The sequence below is a fragment of the Ranitomeya variabilis genome, chromosome 2 (genome assembly GCF_051348905.1).
Source record: "Ranitomeya variabilis isolate aRanVar5 chromosome 2, aRanVar5.hap1, whole genome shotgun sequence".
Taxonomy (NCBI): Eukaryota; Metazoa; Chordata; class Amphibia; order Anura; family Dendrobatidae; genus Ranitomeya; species Ranitomeya variabilis.
This window is the reverse complement of record NC_135233.1, coordinates 376673741-376693887: the sequence shown is the minus strand read 5'-3', so window position 1 is coordinate 376693887 and position 20147 is coordinate 376673741. Positions and strand designations below refer to the sequence as shown.

General features: G+C 46.7%; 1 protein-coding gene across 1 annotated transcript in view; it reads right to left on the bottom strand.

Moving 5' to 3' along the window:
* Positions 1–18619: 18619 nt before the first annotated feature.
* The window catches only part of PRRC2A (proline rich coiled-coil 2A), a 32266-nt gene continuing 30738 nt past the window's right edge, over positions 18620–20147 (bottom strand). The window contains exon 31 of the mRNA XM_077286042.1: positions 18620–18990. Coding sequence (XP_077142157.1) covers positions 18865–18990 — 126 coding nt within the window. The 3' untranslated portion in view covers positions 18620–18864. The remainder of the gene's footprint in view (positions 18991–20147) is intronic.

Below are 20147 nucleotides of genomic sequence, written 5' to 3'. Positions count from 1 at the left end.
GTCATCCAGCTGCGCCGCTGACTGCTCACGTCGCTGCAGCTGTGATACCCCACTGATAAAGACCTCCTGTGTCTCCTGTGCCAGTCAGTGTCAGAGCGAGGAGCAATATCTGCTCCGATCCGACACAGCCAGCGTCATAGGAACATGACGAGAAGATAACCAGACTAAATCCCCCACACGAAGCCGAGGACCAACACACCGACGGCGGTTAGCAAAATGCTGAGCCTTTTCCTGAGACAACGTCAAATTGTCTACCACATGAGTCCAAATCTGCTGTAACCTGTCCATCACAGAATCTACACCAGGACAATCAGAAGGCTCAACCTGCCCTGAAGAAAAACGAGGATGGAAACCAAAATTACAAAGAAAAGGCGAAACCAAAGTAGCCGAACTGGCCCGATTATTAAGGTCAAACTCGGCCAACGGCAAGAAAGCCACCCAATCATCCTGATCAGCAGACACAAAGCATCTCAAATAGGTTTCCAAGGTTTGGTTAGTTCGCTCAGTTTGGCCATTTGTCTGAGGATGGAACGCCGAAGAAAAAGACAAATTAATGCCCATCCTAGCACAAAAGGCCCGCCAAAACCTGGAAACAAACTGGGAACCTCTGTCAGACACAATATTTTCCGGAATGCCATGCAAACGAACCACATGCTGAAAAAACAATGGAACCAAATCAGAGGAGGAAGGCAATTTAGGCAAAGGTACCAAATGGACCATTTTAGAGAACCGGTCTCAAACCACCCAGATAACAGACATCCTCTGGGACACAGGAAGATCCGAAATAAAATCCATGGAAATATGCGTCCAGGGCCTCTCAGGGACAGGCAAAGGCAAAAGCAACCCACTAGCGCGGGAACAGCAAGGCTTAGCCCGGGCACAAGTCCCACAGGACTGCACAAAAGAACGCACATCCCGCGACAAGGAAGGCCACCAAAAGGACCTAGCCATCAAATCTCTGGTACCAAAAATCCCAGGATGACCGGCCAACACCGAACAATGGACCTCAGAAATTACCTTACTTGTCCATCTATCAGGAACAAACAGCTTCCCCACAGGACAGCGGTCAGGTTTATCAGCCTGAAATTCCCGAAGCACCCGCCGTAAATCAGGGGAGATGGCAGAAAGAATCACCCCTTCCCTAAGAATGCCAACCGGCTCAAGAACTCCAGGAGAATCAGGCAAAAAACTCCTAGAGAGGGCATCCGCTTTAACATTCTTAGATCCCGGAAGATATGAAACCACAAAATCGAAACGGGAGAAAAACAGGGACCATCGAGCCTGTCTAGGGTTCAGCCGCTTGGCCGACTCGAGGTAAATCAGATTCTTATGTCGGTCAAGACCACAATACGGTGCTTGGCCCCCTCAAGCCAATGTCGCCACTCCTCAAATGCCCACTTCATAGCCAACAACTCCCGATTGCCGACATCATAATTGCGTTCCGCAGGTGAAAACTTTCGGGAAAAGAAGGCACATGGTTTCATCAAGGAACCATCAGAATTCCTCTGTGACAAAACGTCCCCTGCCCCAATCTCAGAAGCGTCAACCTCAACCTGAAAAGGAAGAGACACATCCGGCTGACGCAAGACAGGGGCAGAAGTAAATCGGCGCTTAAGCTCCTGAAAGGCCTCAACAGCCTCAGAGGACCAATTTGTCACATCAGTGCCTTTCTTCGTCAAATCGGTCGGGCTTAACCACACTAGAGAAGTTGGCAATGAAACGGCGATAAAAATTAGCAAAGCCCAAAAATTTCTGAAGGCTCTTCACAGATGTGGGTTGAATCCAGTCATGAATGGCTTGGACCTTAACAGGATCCATTTCTATAGACGAAGGAGAAAAAATAAACCCCAAAAAAGAGACCTTCTGAACTCCAAATAGGCACTTAGACCCCTTCACAAATAGAGCATTATCACGAAGGATCTGGAATACCATCCTGACCTGCTTCACATGAGACTCCCAATCATTGGAAAAAATCAAAATATCATCCAAATACACAATCAAGAATTTATCAAGATGATTGCGGAAAATGTCATGCATGAAGGACTGAAATACAGAAGGAGCATTAGAAAGCCCGAAAGGCATCACCAGGTATTCAAAATGGCCTTCGGGCGTATTAAATGCAGTTTTCCATTCGTCACCCTGTTTAATACGAACAAGATTATATACCCAGTCCTGAGGGTCACCACGCAGCAGAGAAATAACTATTTTAACTTGCTGAGTGGGGTCACCAGAGGAACGGGGTTTCAGAGCAAAAAACAATTTGCAGTTATTTTTAAAGTTCAAAAACTTAGATCTATCCCCGTAAAACAAATCTGGAGTAGGAATTCTAGGCTCTAAGGCTGGAGTCTGAACAACATAATCTTGGATACTCTGAACTCTTGCAGCAAGCTGATCCACACGAGAAAACAAACCCTGAACATCCATGTCCGCGCCCAAATCCACCCAGAGATTAAGAGGAAGGAAAAAGACAAAACAGACTAAAGAAAAAAAAAATGGCTCAGAACTCTTTTTCTTTTCCTTCTTTTGAGATGCATTCAACTCATTTTTGGCCAGTTGTACTGTTATGGACTGGTAATTTAGGAGCGACATGCGACTAGCTCTGAGCAGGTTGTAACTATACAGACCGCAGTTCCTGATCTTAACACAACACTAGCAGTAGCCGTGGGATGTTCCTGTCACTCCCTGGACACCTCGTCACAGCCGGAGAACTAGCTACCCCTAAAGGTAGAAACAGGAAAGCTATCTTGCCTCAGAGAAAATCCCCAAAGGATAGGACAGCCCCCCACAAATATTGACTGTGAGAGGAGAAGGAAATGACATACGTAGTATGAAACAAGATTTAGCAAAGGAGGCCACTTCTAGCTATATACATAGTAAGGAAAGAACACTGTGCGGTCAGTAATAAAAACTAGAAAAAGTCCACCGCAGAGATATGCAAAAATCTCCACACCTGACTAAAGGTGTGGAGGACAAAATCGGCAGCCCAGAGCTTCCAGCTTAGCTGAATAGATCCATACTGATAAGCTGGACAAATGAGCAAAACATAGAATGTGCTGAACAATAAAGTCCACAACAAATGGACTGCAAAAGGACAAGCAAGGACTTATCTTTGCTGAACTGGACAGAGTGTCAGGGAAATCCAAAAGAGCAGTGGCTCCAAGCAGGAACAATTGACAACTGGCATTGATTGAGGAATAAGGCCAGACTAAAATAGCCGAGCCAGAAAGACGATCAGTGGAAGCAGCTGCTAAAGCTAAATCCAAGAAGCAGCTATACCACTCAAAACCACAGGAGAGAGCCCAAGAACAGAATTCACAAAAGTGCTACTTACAACCACCGGAGGGAGCCCAAGAGCGGAATTCACAACAGGTCTCTTTCTTCCACCTTCTCTGCATCATTTACTTGCAAGGGAGGAACATAGTGGGACACCATCCTCCCCAGGTCCGTGCCTAGCAACACATTGGTGGGAATAGCCTCTGATACTCCCACTTCTGTCAGTCCTTTCCCTGCTCCCCAGTCCAGGTACACACGGGCCATGGGCACGGCAGGGCTAACCCCTCCAAACCCGGTTATAGACATAGCCTTTCCTGGTATGATATCGGCAGGGGTTATCATGGCTGGACGCACCTCTGCCCCAGTGTCTCTGAGACCAATGTTGACTTTATTGCCAACAGTGACAGATTGACAGTTCTCATTCGCCCTCGCATCAGAGCCGGCTACAAAGAGGACAGACGGTGGGGGCACAGACGGCTTTGTGGTTGTAGTTGGGCATTTCTCCCTATCAGGGCAGACAGCGCTAACATGTCCCACTTTGTTGCAGGAGAAGCACCGGCGTGCATCACCTAGAGAATGTCTATTCTCCGGGGCCCCATAGAAGGTGGGCTTGGACAGCACTGGTGATCCACCGGCAGAGGGAGAAGGGTCCCCGTTTGGCTTACCTCCCCTCCAGCTGAATCCCGATGGCTTCCGCACCTCAGGCATCCTGTTAGCCACATAGCAGTCCGCAATCCTTGCAGCCTGATCCACAGTTTGGGGCTCCCGATCACACACAAATTGTCGTACATCCGTGGGGCACATGTGAAGAAATTGATCCTTGACCATAAGATCTGTTAAGTCCTCAAAACTGTTAACAGAATGTCCCCTAATCCATTGGTGGAACGTGGTCCTCAAGGTGCTCACAACATCCGCATAGCTGTCAGTTGATATACGTTGTAGGTTCCGGAACTTTCTACGATACACTTCTGGTGTCAGGTTGTATTAATGTCACGGGAGACCTAGGTAGGCAAAAGCTTATAACCCGGGCCCCTGCGATTTCCCTCAGACTAGGGAATCCCTGACTGACCCTCTCCCAGAGTTTACACTGATGGTGTGCATGTCTGGGCCTCTATCCTCACCCTGTCTCAACCCTAAGCTGAAACCTCAACCCACCACCCAGTGAGGAGACCACACACCAATACCCACAGTTAGCACAGACAAGGATAACGGAAAATATACACCACGCCGCAGACACTCAGGAATACACTATAAGTGCACAGGGCAAAACAAATACAAATAAAGGAAGGAGAAAATATGACAAAGGAAAATACAACACCAGATACGAAACTCCTTCTCCTAGACCACCACTCCAGACCGAGATAACCAAGCACAAGACAGAAGCTATAATCAGCGACGCCCAATGTTCAGCAGAACTATTTAAAGGCAGTGGGCGTGACCCAGCTTCCAATCCGAGTACCAGCTAAATTAACCCTGGACCAGCTAGATAGAATCTAGCCGATGCCACTGAGTGCATAGTGGACAAAAGCGGAATTACCGCTGTCTGTCGAACGCCCTAGTGTGAACAGCGTTCGACATGACAGTACCCCGCCTTCTACGAGGGACCCCAGGGCCCTCACGACTTATAAGACTCGGCTTGTTCGGATGGCGGCGGTGAAACATACTGACCAGCCGATCCGCATGAATGTCCGAGGCTGGTACTCAAGACCTCTCCTCAGGCCCATAACCTGTACCAAGTACTGTAAAGTGCGGCACACTACACGAGAGTCAACCACCTTGGAGACTTCAAATTCCAAATTACCATCCACCAAGACTGGAGAAGGCATCGGCGTCGCGTCCACAAGGCCCACCACTTTTTTTAGCAACGATCTGTGGAACACGTTGTGTATTTTATACAACGTAGGAAGCTCCAAACGGTAAGCTACTGGGTTAATGACGGCGGCGACCCTAAATGGACCAATAAATCTTGGACCCAATTTAAGGGATGGTATTTTGAGTCTTATGTTTTTTGTGGATAACCACACCCAGTCATCCACACTCAGGTCCGGACCTGGCATACGCCTACTGTCAGCCACACGTTTGTACCTAGCACCCACACTCAACAGTCGCTGTTTCACTCTCCTCCAGACTGATGACAGTTGTGCTCCTAACTGGTCTTCCTCCAGGACGCCGGAAGAGCCCCCCTGACTCAAAGTACAAAATTGAGGATGGAGCCCGTAAACCCAAAAAAACGGAGACTCCCCAGACGATTCCTGACAGTGATTATTTATGGCAAACTCAGCCAAAGGAAGGAACGTCGACCACTCCTCCTGATTATCAGAAACAAAACAGCGTAAGTACTGTTCCAAATTTTGGTTCATACGCTCGGTCTGACCATTTGACTGAGGATGAAACGCCGAAGAATGAGACAACTTGATCCCCAGCCGTGAGCAAAATGCTTTCCAAAATTTTGCCACAAACTGAGACCCCCTATCAGAAACGATGTCAGACGGAACCCCATGAAGTCTGACCACCTCCTGCACAAATACCTGAGCCAGAGTCTTAGCGTTAGGCAACGAAGGCAAAGACACAAAGTGCGACATCTTTGAGAACCGATCAACAATCACCAAGATGACCGTGTTCCCAGCTGAGGAGGGCAAGTCAGTGATAAAATCCATGGAGATCTCCGTCCATGGCTTACTAGGAACCTCGAGAGGAAGTAGTGTGCCAACAGGACAGGAGCGGGGCGTCTTAGCCCTAGCGCACGTGGTGCAAGCTGACACGTACGAGACCACGTCCTGTCGGATTTTGGGCCACCAAACTGTGAAACCAACTCCAAAGTACCCCTAACCCCTGGGTGGCCAGCCAGGACAGCATCATGATGTTCCGCCAAAACCTTTAAGCGGAGATGAAGTGGTACAAACGATTTGTTGATGGAAAGCTCAGGTGGTACCTCCTTCTGGGCCTTGGCAATCTCAGCCTCAACCTCGGTTGTGAGAGCCGAAACCACAACACCTTTTTGGAGGATGGGTACCAGATCTTCCCGAGGTTCTCCCCCCGGAAAACACCTGGACAAAGCATCCGCCTTAGTGTTTTTAGACCCAGGTCGGTAAGTAACAACAAAGTTGAACCATGTAAAAAACAATGCCCAGCGAGCCTGCCTGGGGGACAGACGCTTGGCAGACTCCAAATAAAGCAAATTCTTATGGTCGGTAATAACAGTAACCTGATGAACCGACCCCTCCAAGAAGTGTCGCCATTCCTCAAAGGCCAACTTGATTGCCAACAACTCCCTGTTGCCGATATCGTAGTTACGTTCGGCGGACAACAGTATCTTGGAGAAATAGGCGCATGGACGCAACTCGCCCAAGGATGAGCCTTGTGACAGCACCGCCCCCACACCAACCTCAGATGCATCGACTTCCATGACAAATGGTTTTGATACGTCTGGCTGCACAAGAATAGGGGCCGAAACAAAACTGTTCTTAAGAAATTCAAATGCGCGCAAAGTAGCCTCAGGCCAGACGGAGAAATTGGTACTCTTTTTAGTCATGTCAGTTAGCGGTTTAGCAATGATAGAAAAATCCTTGATAAACTTCCTATAGTAGTTAGAAAACCCAAGGAACCGCTGAAGTGCTTTTAGGTTATCAGGCCGTTCCCAACGCACCACCGCTTGCACCTTAGCGGCGTCCATTTTAAACCCAGAAGCAGACACAATATAACCCAAGAAAGGCAACTCCTGAACCGAAAATACACATTTCTCAAGTTTTGCATAGAGCTTATTCTCTCTGAGAAGCTGTAACACCTGCCTGACATGCTGTAAATGAGTATCACGGTCGCATGAATAAATGAGAATGTCATCTAGGTACACAATAACGAATTTCCCCAAAACATGCTAGAACACATCATTTATGAAATGTTGAAACACTGCAGGCGCGTTTGTCAACCCAAATGGCATCACCAAATTTTCAAAATGACCCTCAGGAGTGTTAAAAGCCGTCTTCCACTCATCACCTTGACGGACTCTTATGAGGTTGTACGCCCCCCTGAGGTCAAGCTTGGTAAACCACTTAGCACCTGTCACCTGGTTGAACAAATCTGGTATCAGTGGCATAGGTTATGGATCACGAACCGTAATCTGGTTTAACTCCCTGAAATCCAGACACGGCCGTAGTCCGCCATCTTTCTTCTTTACGAAGAAGAACCCCGCTGCCACAGACGAGGACGAAGGCCTGATGTGCCCTTTGCTTAAACTTTCAGCAATGTAGTCCTTTAACGCTTGTCTCTCAGGACCGGAGATGTTAAACATCCTCGCTTTCGGCAATTTGGCCCCTGGTTTAAACCTGATAGTACAGTCATAGGGGCGATGTGGTGGCAATTCTGAGCAACCCTTCTCTGAGAACACATCCGCAAAATCCAGAAGTGACTCAGGGATGCTCGAAGTCACCGCGGACACACATGTGGCCAGGCAATTCTCCTAGCAGAATTCACTCCACCGAATTATGTCCTGAGTTTTCCAGTCAATAACCGGGTTGTGCATAGACAACCATGGAAAACCCAAAACCACCTGTGCAGGAAGATTCCTGAGCACCTTAAATGTAACCTGCTCGCAATGTAAAACCCCAATGTGGAGTTTCACCTCAGCCACAAACTCAGTAATCTCCCCCTGTGAGAGAGGAGCAGCATTGATGGTGACCACGCAGATAGGATGAGGCCGTTTTTCGATCCTAAAACTGGCTGTGCGCGCAAACTCCTCAATGAGATTTGTGGCAGAACCACTATCCACAAAAACAGTGACTGGCAGCTCTCTGCCAGCGATAATAACTTTGGCAGGGAGCATGCATTGAGAAATCACCATGGAGGATATGCATAAGGTCAGATTGGCCTCCTCCACACCCTCTGAGCTTAGAAGTTTTCCGCCGTTGCGTTTTTCTTAGACAGCAGAGGACAAATGTTAACAAAATGACCAGTTTTACCACAGTAAAAACAGGCTCCCTGCTTCTTGAGCAAAGGGGCTCGATGCTTAACATGTGACACCCCTGCGATTTGCATAGGCTCCGTGGGCTCACCTGCAGCAACCTCATGTGAATCTAAACCCTCTCCCACAGGCGGCGTCTCCAGCTCCCCCTGACGCAGACGGCGATCAATGCGGACAACAAGACACATAGCGGAATCTAGAGAAGCAGGAGTCTCATACATCAGGAGGGCTTTTTTAACCCTTCCAGAAACCCCATGAATAAACTGACTCCGCAGCGCGGGATCATTCCATTGTGTGTCGACCGCCCAGCGGTGGAATTCAAAACAGTAATCCTCTGCAACACGCTCCCCCTGGCGAATAGTGCGTATCTTAGATCCTGCTAGAGCCATTCTGTCAGGATCATCGTAAATGTGTCCAACAGCAGAAAAAAAAACTCTCCACTGAGTTAAATGCAGCAGAATCAGATGGGAAAGAAAACGCCCATGCTTGGGAGTCCCCGTTAAGTAATGACAACACCAGGCCCACACGCTGAGCCTCATTACCTGAGGAGATCGGGCGCATACGAAAATATAGTTTGCAAGCTTCACGAAAAGAAACAAATTTACTGCGTTCCCCAGCAAACCTTTCAGGTAAAGGAAACTTAGGCTCAGCAACTTTACCTGTCGCTTCAGCTTGCACCTTAGATACTACTAGTCCCTGTTGCTGCACTGCCCCCCTCAACTCGTTGACCTGTAGGGACAGCGCCTCCAACTGGCGGGTTATGGAAGTCATGGGATCCATGGAATTCAAATAATACTGGCCGATTATAATGTCACGGGAGACCTAGGTAGGCAAAAGCTTATAACCCGGGCCCCTGCGATTTCCCTCAGACTAGGGAAACCCTGACTGACCCTCTCCCAGAGTTTACACTGATGGTGTGAATGTCTGGGCCTCCATCCTCACCCTGTCTCCTGTTTCAACCCTAAGCTGAAACCTCCACCCACCACCCAGTGAGGAGACCACACCCCAATACCCACAGTTAGCACAGACAAGGATAACGGAAAATATACACCACGCCGCAGACACTCAGGAATACACTATAAGTGCACAGGGCAAAACAAATACAAATAAAGGAAGGAGAAAATATGACAAAGGGAAATACAACACCAGATACGAAACTCCTTCTCCTAGACCACCACTCCAGACCAAGATAACCAAGCACAAGACAGAAGCTATAATCGGCGACGCCCAATGTTCAGCAGAACTATTTAAAGGCAGTGGGCGTGACCCAGCTTCCAATCCGAGTACCAGCTAAATTAACCCCGGACCAGCTAGATAGAATCTAGCCGACGCCACTGAGCGCATAGTGGACAAAAGCGGAATTACCGCTGTCTGTCGAACACCCTAGTGTGAACAGCGTCCGACATGACAATTTCCTGATCAGGGCCTCTTTTATGGCCTCATAGTTCGCATCTAGCTCTGGTGGGAGGCCAGCAAAAACTTCCAGGGCTTGGCCCTCTCAACCCTTAGATACTGTGCCCACTGCTCACGGGGTAGATGGTACTGCCTGCAAGTTTTTTCAAATCCCCGAAGGAAAGTATCTAAGTCCGTATCCCTCTCCATCACAGGGAAGTTTTCTAGACGTGGTCTCCTTAGATTTATGTCCTGGGAGGGGGTTATCTGAGGACTGATAACCCGCTCTATTTGAGCCATCTGAAGCTTGAACGCTCTGTCCTCCTAGTGTTCTGCAGCCTCTCACTCAGCCCAGTCACGGCGTTCTGCAGCCTCTCTCTCAGCCTGTCGGTCCCGGCGTTCTGCAGCCTCTCTCTCAGCCCGGTCCCGGCGTTCTGCAGCAGCAGCCTGGCGTTTTGCAGCCTGTCTCTTAGCCTGTCGGTGCTGTAGGATAAGCTGCATGCGCAGATTGGGATCACTTGTTCCCAGCCGTTGTAAGTCCATTTGCAAAGTACAGTCCATAGGCTCCTCAGCACTGGCATTGCTGACACTTCCATCAGGCATCTCCGGTGTAAGAGCTGGCATTGCTGGGTCTCTCCTTGGCCAGATGCTTCAGGACTTTGCTCCATGTCATGCTCAATCAAGGAACATATCAGCCGCTCCCTGGATCTGTCGGCTGTCTCTATTCCTCTCTGCTCACAGAGGCCGGTCAGATCCTCTTTGCTCAGCTTCTTGTACTGGGCTGCCATATCGATGAATAGCCTTTGCCAAATAAAAGATAGAAAAGAAAAACGGGGAGGGGAAACTGTTTGCAAGTATGTCTAAGTAAGCACTGAGTTGAACCTTAAAGAACTGGTGCACTCCTCGCAAGGATACCAATTCTTTAGTACAGGGAATAATTGCTTAAACCATGCACTAATGCTCTAATATAAATAATTCTATCCCACCGCTCGCCACCAATTGTCACAGATCCCTACTCCGTGGTGTCACTTATTCGTCACGTGCCCGCTCTCACATGTGACTTGGGGTTGTGCCTGCAAGGGTTAATCTATCTCCCCACTCTCAGTCCAGCATTCAACCTCTGTTCTATGCTGTAATGGGAGCATAAATCACACACCGACCCAGGCCACACACCCGCTCATGCACGCTGCCACCACTCATCGAAAACACGGGCGATGAGTCCCGTAAAATAATAATAATACTAATAAAAATCTGTCTATCACTCATAAGGCTCACACACCTTAGGCTATGGATTATTTTAGAACATTCAAGGATCAACTTGTTAAAGTTTTATACTTTAATAACAAAAGGTTCAATGCTTACAATAAGAAAAAGGTATAAAAATATGATAATAAAAAGACATACAACTTATGCAAAACAGTATCAAAATAAACAGGAGAAACTTACAGAAATTATCTGACTGGTAGTTGCTTTCTGCTCCCTGAGGGGGGGGGGGGGTGAATGGAGTTGGTGAAACACATCAGCTTCTCAGGCTGCCCTCACTTGTGAACACAATTCTCTGTCTGCAGCCTAAATTTATAAATTTGGTCTGGAGGTCAGGTTTCTAGACCGGCCCCTCAAGTCAATATCATAACTGCTGCCTGTTTGATTGGGCCACGGCCGCGCCCCCAATTAATACATTATTTTCTCTTGACATACGTGTGAAAAGGTTCTCAGGAATAGATCCCCTCAGGCCACAATTAACATCTCCCCTGCAAGACCTGAGAGGTGCCAAATGTTACCTTCTTATTGGCCCTAGCTAGACCTCCTGGTGAGATAAGGAGACACAATTCTACTAGCCCCAAGGAAGTACCTATTAACACCTAGGTGCGACTTGCCTTCAGGACAGATGTTACATTATCACTAGTCACACATATAACCCTAGACATAGGTCACTACACACATACACTCACTGGCCACTTTATTAGGTACACCTGTCCAACTTCTTGTTAACACTTAATTTCTAATCAGCCAATCACATGGCGGCAACTCAGTGCATTTAGGCATGTAGACATGGTCAAGACAATCTCCTGCAGTTCAAACCGAGCATCAGTATGGGGAAGAAAGGTGATTTGAGTGCCTTTGAACGTGGCATGGTTGTTGGTGCCAGAAGGGCTGGTCTGAGTATTTCAGAAACTGCTGATCTACTGGGATTTTCACACACAACCATCTCTAGGGTTTACAGAGAATGGTCCGAAAAAGAAAAAAAATCCAGTGAGCGGCAGTTCTGTGGGCGGAAATGCCTTGTTGATGCCAGAGGTCAGAGGAGAATGGGCAGACTGGTTCGAGCTGATAGAAAGGCAACAGTGACTCAAATCGCCACCCGTTACAACCAAGGTAGGCCTAAGAGCATCTCTGAACGCACAGTGCGTCGAACTTTGAGGCAGATGGGCTACAGCAGCAGAAGACCACACCGGGTACCACTCCTTTCAGCTAAGAACAGGAAACTGAGGCTACAATTTGTACAAGCTCATCGAAATTGGACAGTAGAAGATTGGAAAAACGTTGCTTGGTCTGATGAGTCTCGATTTCTGCTGCGACATTCGGATGGTAGGGTCAGAATTTGGCGTAAACAACATGAAAGCATGGATCCATCCTGCCTTGTATGGAGCATCTTTGGGATGTGCAGCCGACAAATCTGCGGCAACTGTGTGATGCCATCATGTCAATATGGACCAAAATCTCTGAGGAATGCTTCCAGCACCTTGTTGAATCTATGCCACGAAGAATTGAGGCAGTTCTGAAGGCAAAAGGGGGTCCAACCCGTTACTAGCATGGTGTACCTAATAAAGTGGCCGGTGAGTGTATAGATATATATATATATATATATATATATATATATATATATATATACAGTGGGGCAAAAAAGTATTTAGTCAGTCAGCAATAGTGCAAGTTCCACCACTTAAAAAAGATGAGAGGCGTCTGTAATTTACATCATAGGTAGACCTCAACTATGGGAGACAAACTGAGAAAAAAAAATCCAGAAAATCACATTGTCAGTTTTTTTATCATTTTATTTGCATATTATGGTGGAAAATAAGTATTTGGTCAGAAACAAAATTTCATCTCAATACTTTGTAATATATCCTTTGTTGGCAATGACAGAGGTCAAATGTTTTCTGAAAGTCTTCACAAGGTTGCCACACACTGTTGTTGGTATGTTGGCCCATTCCTCCATGCAGATCTCCTCTAGAGCAGTGATGTTTTTGGCTTTTCGCTTGGCAACACGGACTTTCAACTCCCTCCAAAGGTTTTCTATAGGGTTGAGATCTGGAGACTGGCTAGGCCACTCCAGGACCTTGAAATGCTTCTTACGAAGCCACTCCTTTGTTGCCCTGGCGGTGTGCTTTGGATCATTGTCATGTTGAAAGACCCAGCCACGTTTCATCTTCAATGCCCTTGCTGATGGAAGGAGGTTTGCACTCAAAATCTCACGATACATGGCCCCATTCATTCTTTCATGTACCCGGATCAGTCGTCCTGGCCCCTTTGCAGAGAAACAGCCCCAAAGCATGATGTTTCCACCACCATGCTTTACAGTAGGTATGGTGTTTGATGGATGCAACTCAGTATTCTTTTTCCTCCAAACACGACAAGTTGTGTTTCTACCAAACAGTTCCAGTTTGGTTTCATCAGACCATAGGACATTCTCCCAAAACTCCTCTGGATCATCCAAATGCTCTCTAGCAAACTTCAGACGGGCCCGGACATGTACTGGCTTACGCAGTGGGACACGTCTGGCACTGCAGGATCTGAGTCCATGGTGGCATAGTGTGTTACTTATGGTAGGCCTTGTTACATTGGTCCCAGCTCTCTGCAGTTCATTCACTAGGTCCCCCCGCGTGGTTCTGGGATTTTTGCTCACCGTTCTTGTGATCATTCTGACCCCACGGGGTGGGATTTTGCGTGGAGCCCCAGATCGAGGGAGATTATCAGTGGTCTTGAATGTCTTCCATTTTCTAATTATTGCTCCCACTGTTGATTTCTTCACTCCAAGCTGGTTGGCTATTGCAGATTCAGTCTTCCCAGCCTGGTGCAGGGCTACAATTTTGTTTCTGGTGTCCTTTGACAGCTCTTTGGTCTTCACCATAGTGGAGTTTGGAGTCAGACTGTTTGAGGGTGTGCACAGGTGTCTTTTTATACTGATAACAAGTTTAAACAGGTGCCATTACTACAGGTAATGAGTGGAGGAAAGAAGAGACTCTTAAAGAAGAAGTTGCAGGTCTGTGAGAGCCAGAAATCTTGATTGTTTGTTTCTGACCAAATACTTATTTTCCACCATAATATGCAAATAAAATGATAAAAAAACAGACAATGTGATCTTCTGGATTTTTTTTTCTCAGTTTGTCTCCCATAGTTGAGGTCTACCTATGATGTAAATTACAGACGCCTCTCATCTTTTTAAGTGGTGGAACTTGCACTATTGCTGACTGACTAAATACTTTTTTGCCCCACTGTATATATATATATATACACACACATATTTCACCACACGGAGGTTTGGCTTACAGACTTCACAGCCCTGATAAGAGCAGCCATCTCTCTTGTAGTGATGGAGTATAAGGGCAGCGATCTATCCTGTAGTGATAAAGTATAGAAGCAGCGATCTATCCCGCAGTGATGAAGTATAGGAGCAGCGATCTATCCCGTAGTAATGAAGTATAGGAGCAGCGATCTATCCCATAGTGATAAAGTATAAGGGCAGCGATCTATCCCATAGTGATGTAGTATAGGAGCAGCACTCTATCCCGTAGTGATGAAGTATAGGAGCAGCGATCTATTCCGTAGTGATGTAGTATAGGAGCAGTGATCTATCTCGCAGTGATGAAGTATAAGGGCAACGATCTATCCCGTAGTGATGTAGCATAGGAGCAGCGATCTATCCCATAGTGATGTAGTATAAGAGCAGAGATCTATCCCGTAGTGATGAAGTATAAGAGCAGCGATCTATCCCGTAGTGATGTAGCATAGGAGCAGCGATCTATCCCATAGTGATGTAGTATAAGAGCAGAGATCTATCCCGCAGTGATGTAGCATAGGAGCAGCGATCTATCCCGTAGTGATGTAGCATAGGAGCAGCGATCTATCCCATAGTGATGTAGTATAGGAGCAGCGCTCTATCCCGTAGTGATGAAGTATAGGAGCAGCACTCTATCCCGTAGTGATAAAGTATAAGGGCAGCGATCTATCCCATAGTGATGAAGTATAGGAGCAGCGATCTATCCCGTAGTGATGAAGTATAAGAGCAGAGATCTATCCCGTAGTGATGAAGTATAAGGGCAACGATCTATCCCGTAGTGATGTAGCATAGGAGCAGTGATCTGTCCCATAGTGATGTAGTATAGGAGAAGTGATCTATCTCGCAGTGATGAAGTATAGGAGCAGCACTCTATCCCGTAGTGATGAAGTATAGGAGCAGCGATCTATCCCGTAGTGATGAAGTATAAGAGCAGCAATCTATCCCATAGTGATGTAGTATAGGAGCAGTGATCTATCCCGTAGTGATGAAGCATAAGAGCAGCGATCTATCCCGTAGTGATGAAGTATAAGGGCAACGATCTATACAGTAGTGATGTAATATAGGAGCAGTGATCTATCCCGTAGTGATGAAGCATAAGAGCAGCAATCTATCCCGTAGTGATGAAGTATAAGAGCAGCGATCTATCCCATAGTGATGTAGTATAGGAGCAGTGATCTATCCCATAGTGATGAAGCATAAGAGCAGCGATCTATCCCGTAGTGATGAAGTATAAGGGCAACGATCTATCCCGTAGTGATGTAGTATAGGAGCAGTGATCTATCCCGTAGTGATGTAGTATAGGAGCAGCGATCTATCCCGTAGTGATGAAGTATAAGAGCAGAGATCTATCCCATAGTGATGAAATATAATGGCAGCGATCTATCCCGTAACGATGTAGTATAGGAGCAGTGATCTATCTCGCAGTGAAGAAGTATAAGAGCAGCGATCTATCCCGTAGTGATGAAGTATAGGAGCAGCGATCTGTCCCGTAGTGATGAAGTAAAAGGGCAGCAGCGGTTGATCCCGTAGTGATGAAGTATAAGAGCAGCGGTCGATCCCGTAGTGATGAAGCATAAGAGCAGCGATCTATTCCACAGTGATGTATAGGAGCAGCGATCTTTCCCATAGTGATGAAGTATAGGAGCAGTGATCTATCCCATAGTGATGAAGTATAGGAGCAGCAATCTATCCCGTAGTGATGAAGCATAACAGCAGCGGTCGATCCCGTAGTGAAGAAGTATAAGAGCAGCGGTCGATCCCGTAGTGATGAAGTATAAGAGCAGCGATCTATCCCGTAGTGATGTAGTATAAGAGCAGCGGTCGATCCCGTAGTGATGAAGCATAAGAGCAGCGATCTATTCCACAGTGATGTATAGGAGCAGCGATCTTTCCCATAGTGATGAAGTATAGGAGCAGTGATCTATCCCATAGTGATGAAGTATAGGAGCAGCAATCTATCCCGTAGTGATGAAGCATAAGAGCAGCGATCTATTCCACAGTGATGTATAGGAGCAGCGATCTTTCCCATAGTGATGAAGTATAGGAGCAGTGATCTATCCCATAGTGATGAAGTATAGGAGCAGCAATCTATCCCGTAGTGATGAAGCATAACAGCAGCGGTCGATCCCGTAGTGAAGAAGTATAAGAGCAGCGGTCGATCCCGTAGTGATGAAGTATAAGAGCAGCGATCTATCCCGTAGTGATGTAGTATAAGAGCAGCGGTCGATCCCGTAGTGATGAAGCATAAGAGCAGCGATCTATTCCACAGTGATGTATAGGAGCAGCGATCTTTCCCATAGTGATGAAGTATAGGAGCAGTGATCTATCCCATAGTGATGAAGTATAGGAGCAGCAATCTATCCCGTAGTGATGAAGCATAAGAGCAGCGATCTATCCTGTAGTGATGAAGTAAAAGGGCAGCAGCGGTCGATCCCGTAGTGATGAAGTATAAGAGCAGTGATCTATCCCATAGTGATGAAGTATAGGAGCAGCGATCTGTCCCGTAGTGATGAAGTATAAGAGCAGCGGTCGATCCCGTAGTGATGAAGCATAAGAGCAGCGATCTATTCCACAGTGATGTATAGGAGCAGCGATCTTTCCCATAGTGATGAAGTATAGGAGCAGCAATCTATCCCGTAGTGATGAAGCATAAGAGCAGCGATCTATCCTGTAGTGATGAAGTAAAAGGGCAGCAGCGGTCGATCCCGTACTGATGAAGTATAAGAGCAGCGGTCGATCCCGTAGTGATGAAGTGTAAGAGCAGCGATCTATCCCGTAGTGATGAAGTATAAGGGCAAAAATCTATCCAGTAGTGATGTAGTATAGGAGCAGTGATCTATCCCTTAGTGAAGTATAACAGCAAAGATCTATCCTGTAGTGATGTAGTATAGGAGCAGTGATCTGTCCCATAGTGATGTAGTATAGGTGCAGTGATCTATCTCGCAATGATGAAGTATAAGGGCAGCGATATATCCTGTAGTGATAAAGTACAGGAGCAGCGATCTATCCCGTAGTGAAGTATACAGTATGAGCAGCGATCTATCCCATAGTGATGAAGTAAAATGGCAGCGATCTATCCCGTAGTGATGAAGTATAAGGGCAGCGATCTATCCCATAGTGATAAAGTATAGGAGCAGCGATCTACCCTGTAGTGATGTAGTATAAGAGCAGCGATATATCCCGTAGTGATGAAGCTTAAGAGCAGCGATCTATTCCGCAGTGATGTATACGAGCAGCGATCTATCCCGTAGTGATGAAGTATAGGAGCAGCGATCTATCCTGTAGTGATGAAGTATAAGGGCAGCGATCTATCCCGTAGTGATGTAGTATAGGAGCAGTGATCTATCCCGTAGTGATGTAGTATAGGAGCAGTGATCTAGTTCGTAGTGATGAAGTATAAGAGCAGCGATCTATCCCGCAGTGATGAAGCATAAGAGCAGCGATCTATCCCATAGTGATGTAGTATAGGAGCAGCGATCTATCCCGTAGTGATGAAGTATAAGGGCAGTGATCTATCCCATAGTGATGTAGTATAGGAGTAGCGATCTATCCCATAGTGATGAAGTATAAGAGCAGTGATCTATCCCGTAGTGATGAAGTATAGGAGCAGCGATCTATCCCGTAGTGATTAATTATAGGGGCAGCGATCTATCCCGTAGTGATGTAGTATAGGAGCAGTGATCTATCCCGTAGTGATGTAGTATAGGAGCAGTGATCTAGTTCGTAGTGATGAAGTATAAGAGCAGCGATCTATCCCGCAGTGATGAAGCATAAGAGCAGCGATCTATCCCATAGTGATGTAGTATAGGAGCAGCGATCTATCCCGTAGTGATGAAGTATAAGGGCAGTGATCTATCCCATAGTGATGTAGTATAGGAGTAGCGATCTATCCCATAGTGATGAAGTATAAGAGCAGTGATCTATCCCGTAGTGATGAAGTATAGGAGCAGCGATCTATCCCGTAGTGATTAATTATAGGGGCAGCGATCTATCCCGTAGTGTTGAAGTATAGGAGCAGCGATCTATCCCATAGTGATGTAGTATAGGAGTAGCGATCTCTCCCGTAGTGTTGAAGTATAGGAGCAGCGATCTATCCCGTAGTGATTAATTATAGGGGCAGCGATCTCTCCCGTAGTGATGAAGTATAAGGGCAGCGATCTATCCTCCAGTGATGCCATGAATTATAACATTTACTGTAATCCTCTCCATAATGATTAGTAAGGAACGAGCAGGAGATAAATTATAAGATTTCTCAAATCCACAAAGGCCTAAAAATCTACATGGAAAATGGTCTCAAAAACAGGTAAAGCCAAATCTGCGGAAATCCCGTCTATATGGTTGAAGCTGTAGATTTAGGTGCAGGATCTGCCATGACGCCTGATCACACTCCCGCCAATTATACACATCACTGCCACTGCCTTATCACACTGGCCGCACACTGGGAGAAAATACTCTTTTATTTTTCAGAAAAAGGGCAAAACGAAACAAGTTGTTTGAGGTGGAGAAAAAAACATAACAATGGGAGGGACATAATTTTTCTGTAACATAGACGGGGAATAATTGAGTCTAGGTATCGTTAATTAGCCAACTATTGTCGGCTGCTCAATTGCCCCCTCATTATCTAGGGAAGGGGAGGAGAACTGGACATGTCATGTTCTGGGCTGTTCATAAATAGGACGGGTCAGGGATTTCGAGACGCTGTGCTTCCCTCGTTGTAGGAACGCCTTGTATTCTGGGAATCGACATCTCGAGGCTGCGATCGGTCCCAGGATCTTGGAGTCCAGCGTGAAGGGTCCGGACTAACCCCCTGAGAAAACACAAGAACAGCTGACAAGCGTCTTGTTCCTTTAGGACATTCCCTCTTGCTGGACTAAGGCTGGGTTCACATTGCGTTAACAGCAGCCCGTTCCAACACATGCGTTATCGTGCTGCTGTTATCGGCACTTGCGTTATGTCATCGCGCTAGCGCAGATAGAGCTAGCAGATGCTCTATCTGCGCTAGCAGTGAAGGACCCGGAAACGTTGCAGCCCGCGTCCCAGGGTCCGTCACTCAATGACAGCACATCGCTAGCGCACGTCCATTGTGGGCGTGCGCTAGCGATGCGTCCGACATAGGATTTAATGCCGGCGTTAACGGACTACGTTACACCGCGTTATAACGTAGTCCGTCTAACGGACGCCTATAACGTAATGTGAACCCAGCCTAAGAATGTATTCACAAACTGCAGCTTTTATAACAGCATCCCTGCAGTTTTTTCAGTAAGACCTGTGTTCCCCAATACAAGGAGTTTCCAAGATTACAGCAGCATGTGATGGGTTAACGTTTCGCTGTCTAGTTTAATTAATGAGCCTTAGAAGCTGCAATAAGATAACGAGAACCGAAATCCCAGCGGAGCTCAGGGAACCACAGACTCAAGATGGAGATCCTGGTATCTGTGTAATTCATCATCAACGGTGAATGGAAACCGCAATCATCAGAGACCTAGCGAGGGCCAAACTCAGCATCTTCCAAAAATCCCAGGCACATCCCATAATGTGATCAGTAGCGTATTGTCCCATATGTCTGTATGTATCCTGACATCCCATAATGTGATCAGTAGTGTATGACCCGAGGTGTCTGTATCTATCCTGACATCCCATAATGTGATCAGTAGTGTGTGACCCCACGTGTCTGTATGTATCCTGACATCCCATAATGTGATCAGTGTGACCCCAGGTGTCTGTATGCATCCTGACATCCCATAATGTGATCAGTGTGACCCCAGGTGTCTGTATGCATCCTGACATCCCATAATGTGATCAGTGTGACCCCAGGTGTCTGTATGTATCCTGACATCCCATAATGTGATCAGCAGTGTATGACCCCCACTTGTCTGTATGTAACCTGACATCCTATAATGTGATCAGTAGTGTGTGACCCCACTTGTCTGTATGTAATCTGACATCCCATAATGTGATCAGTAG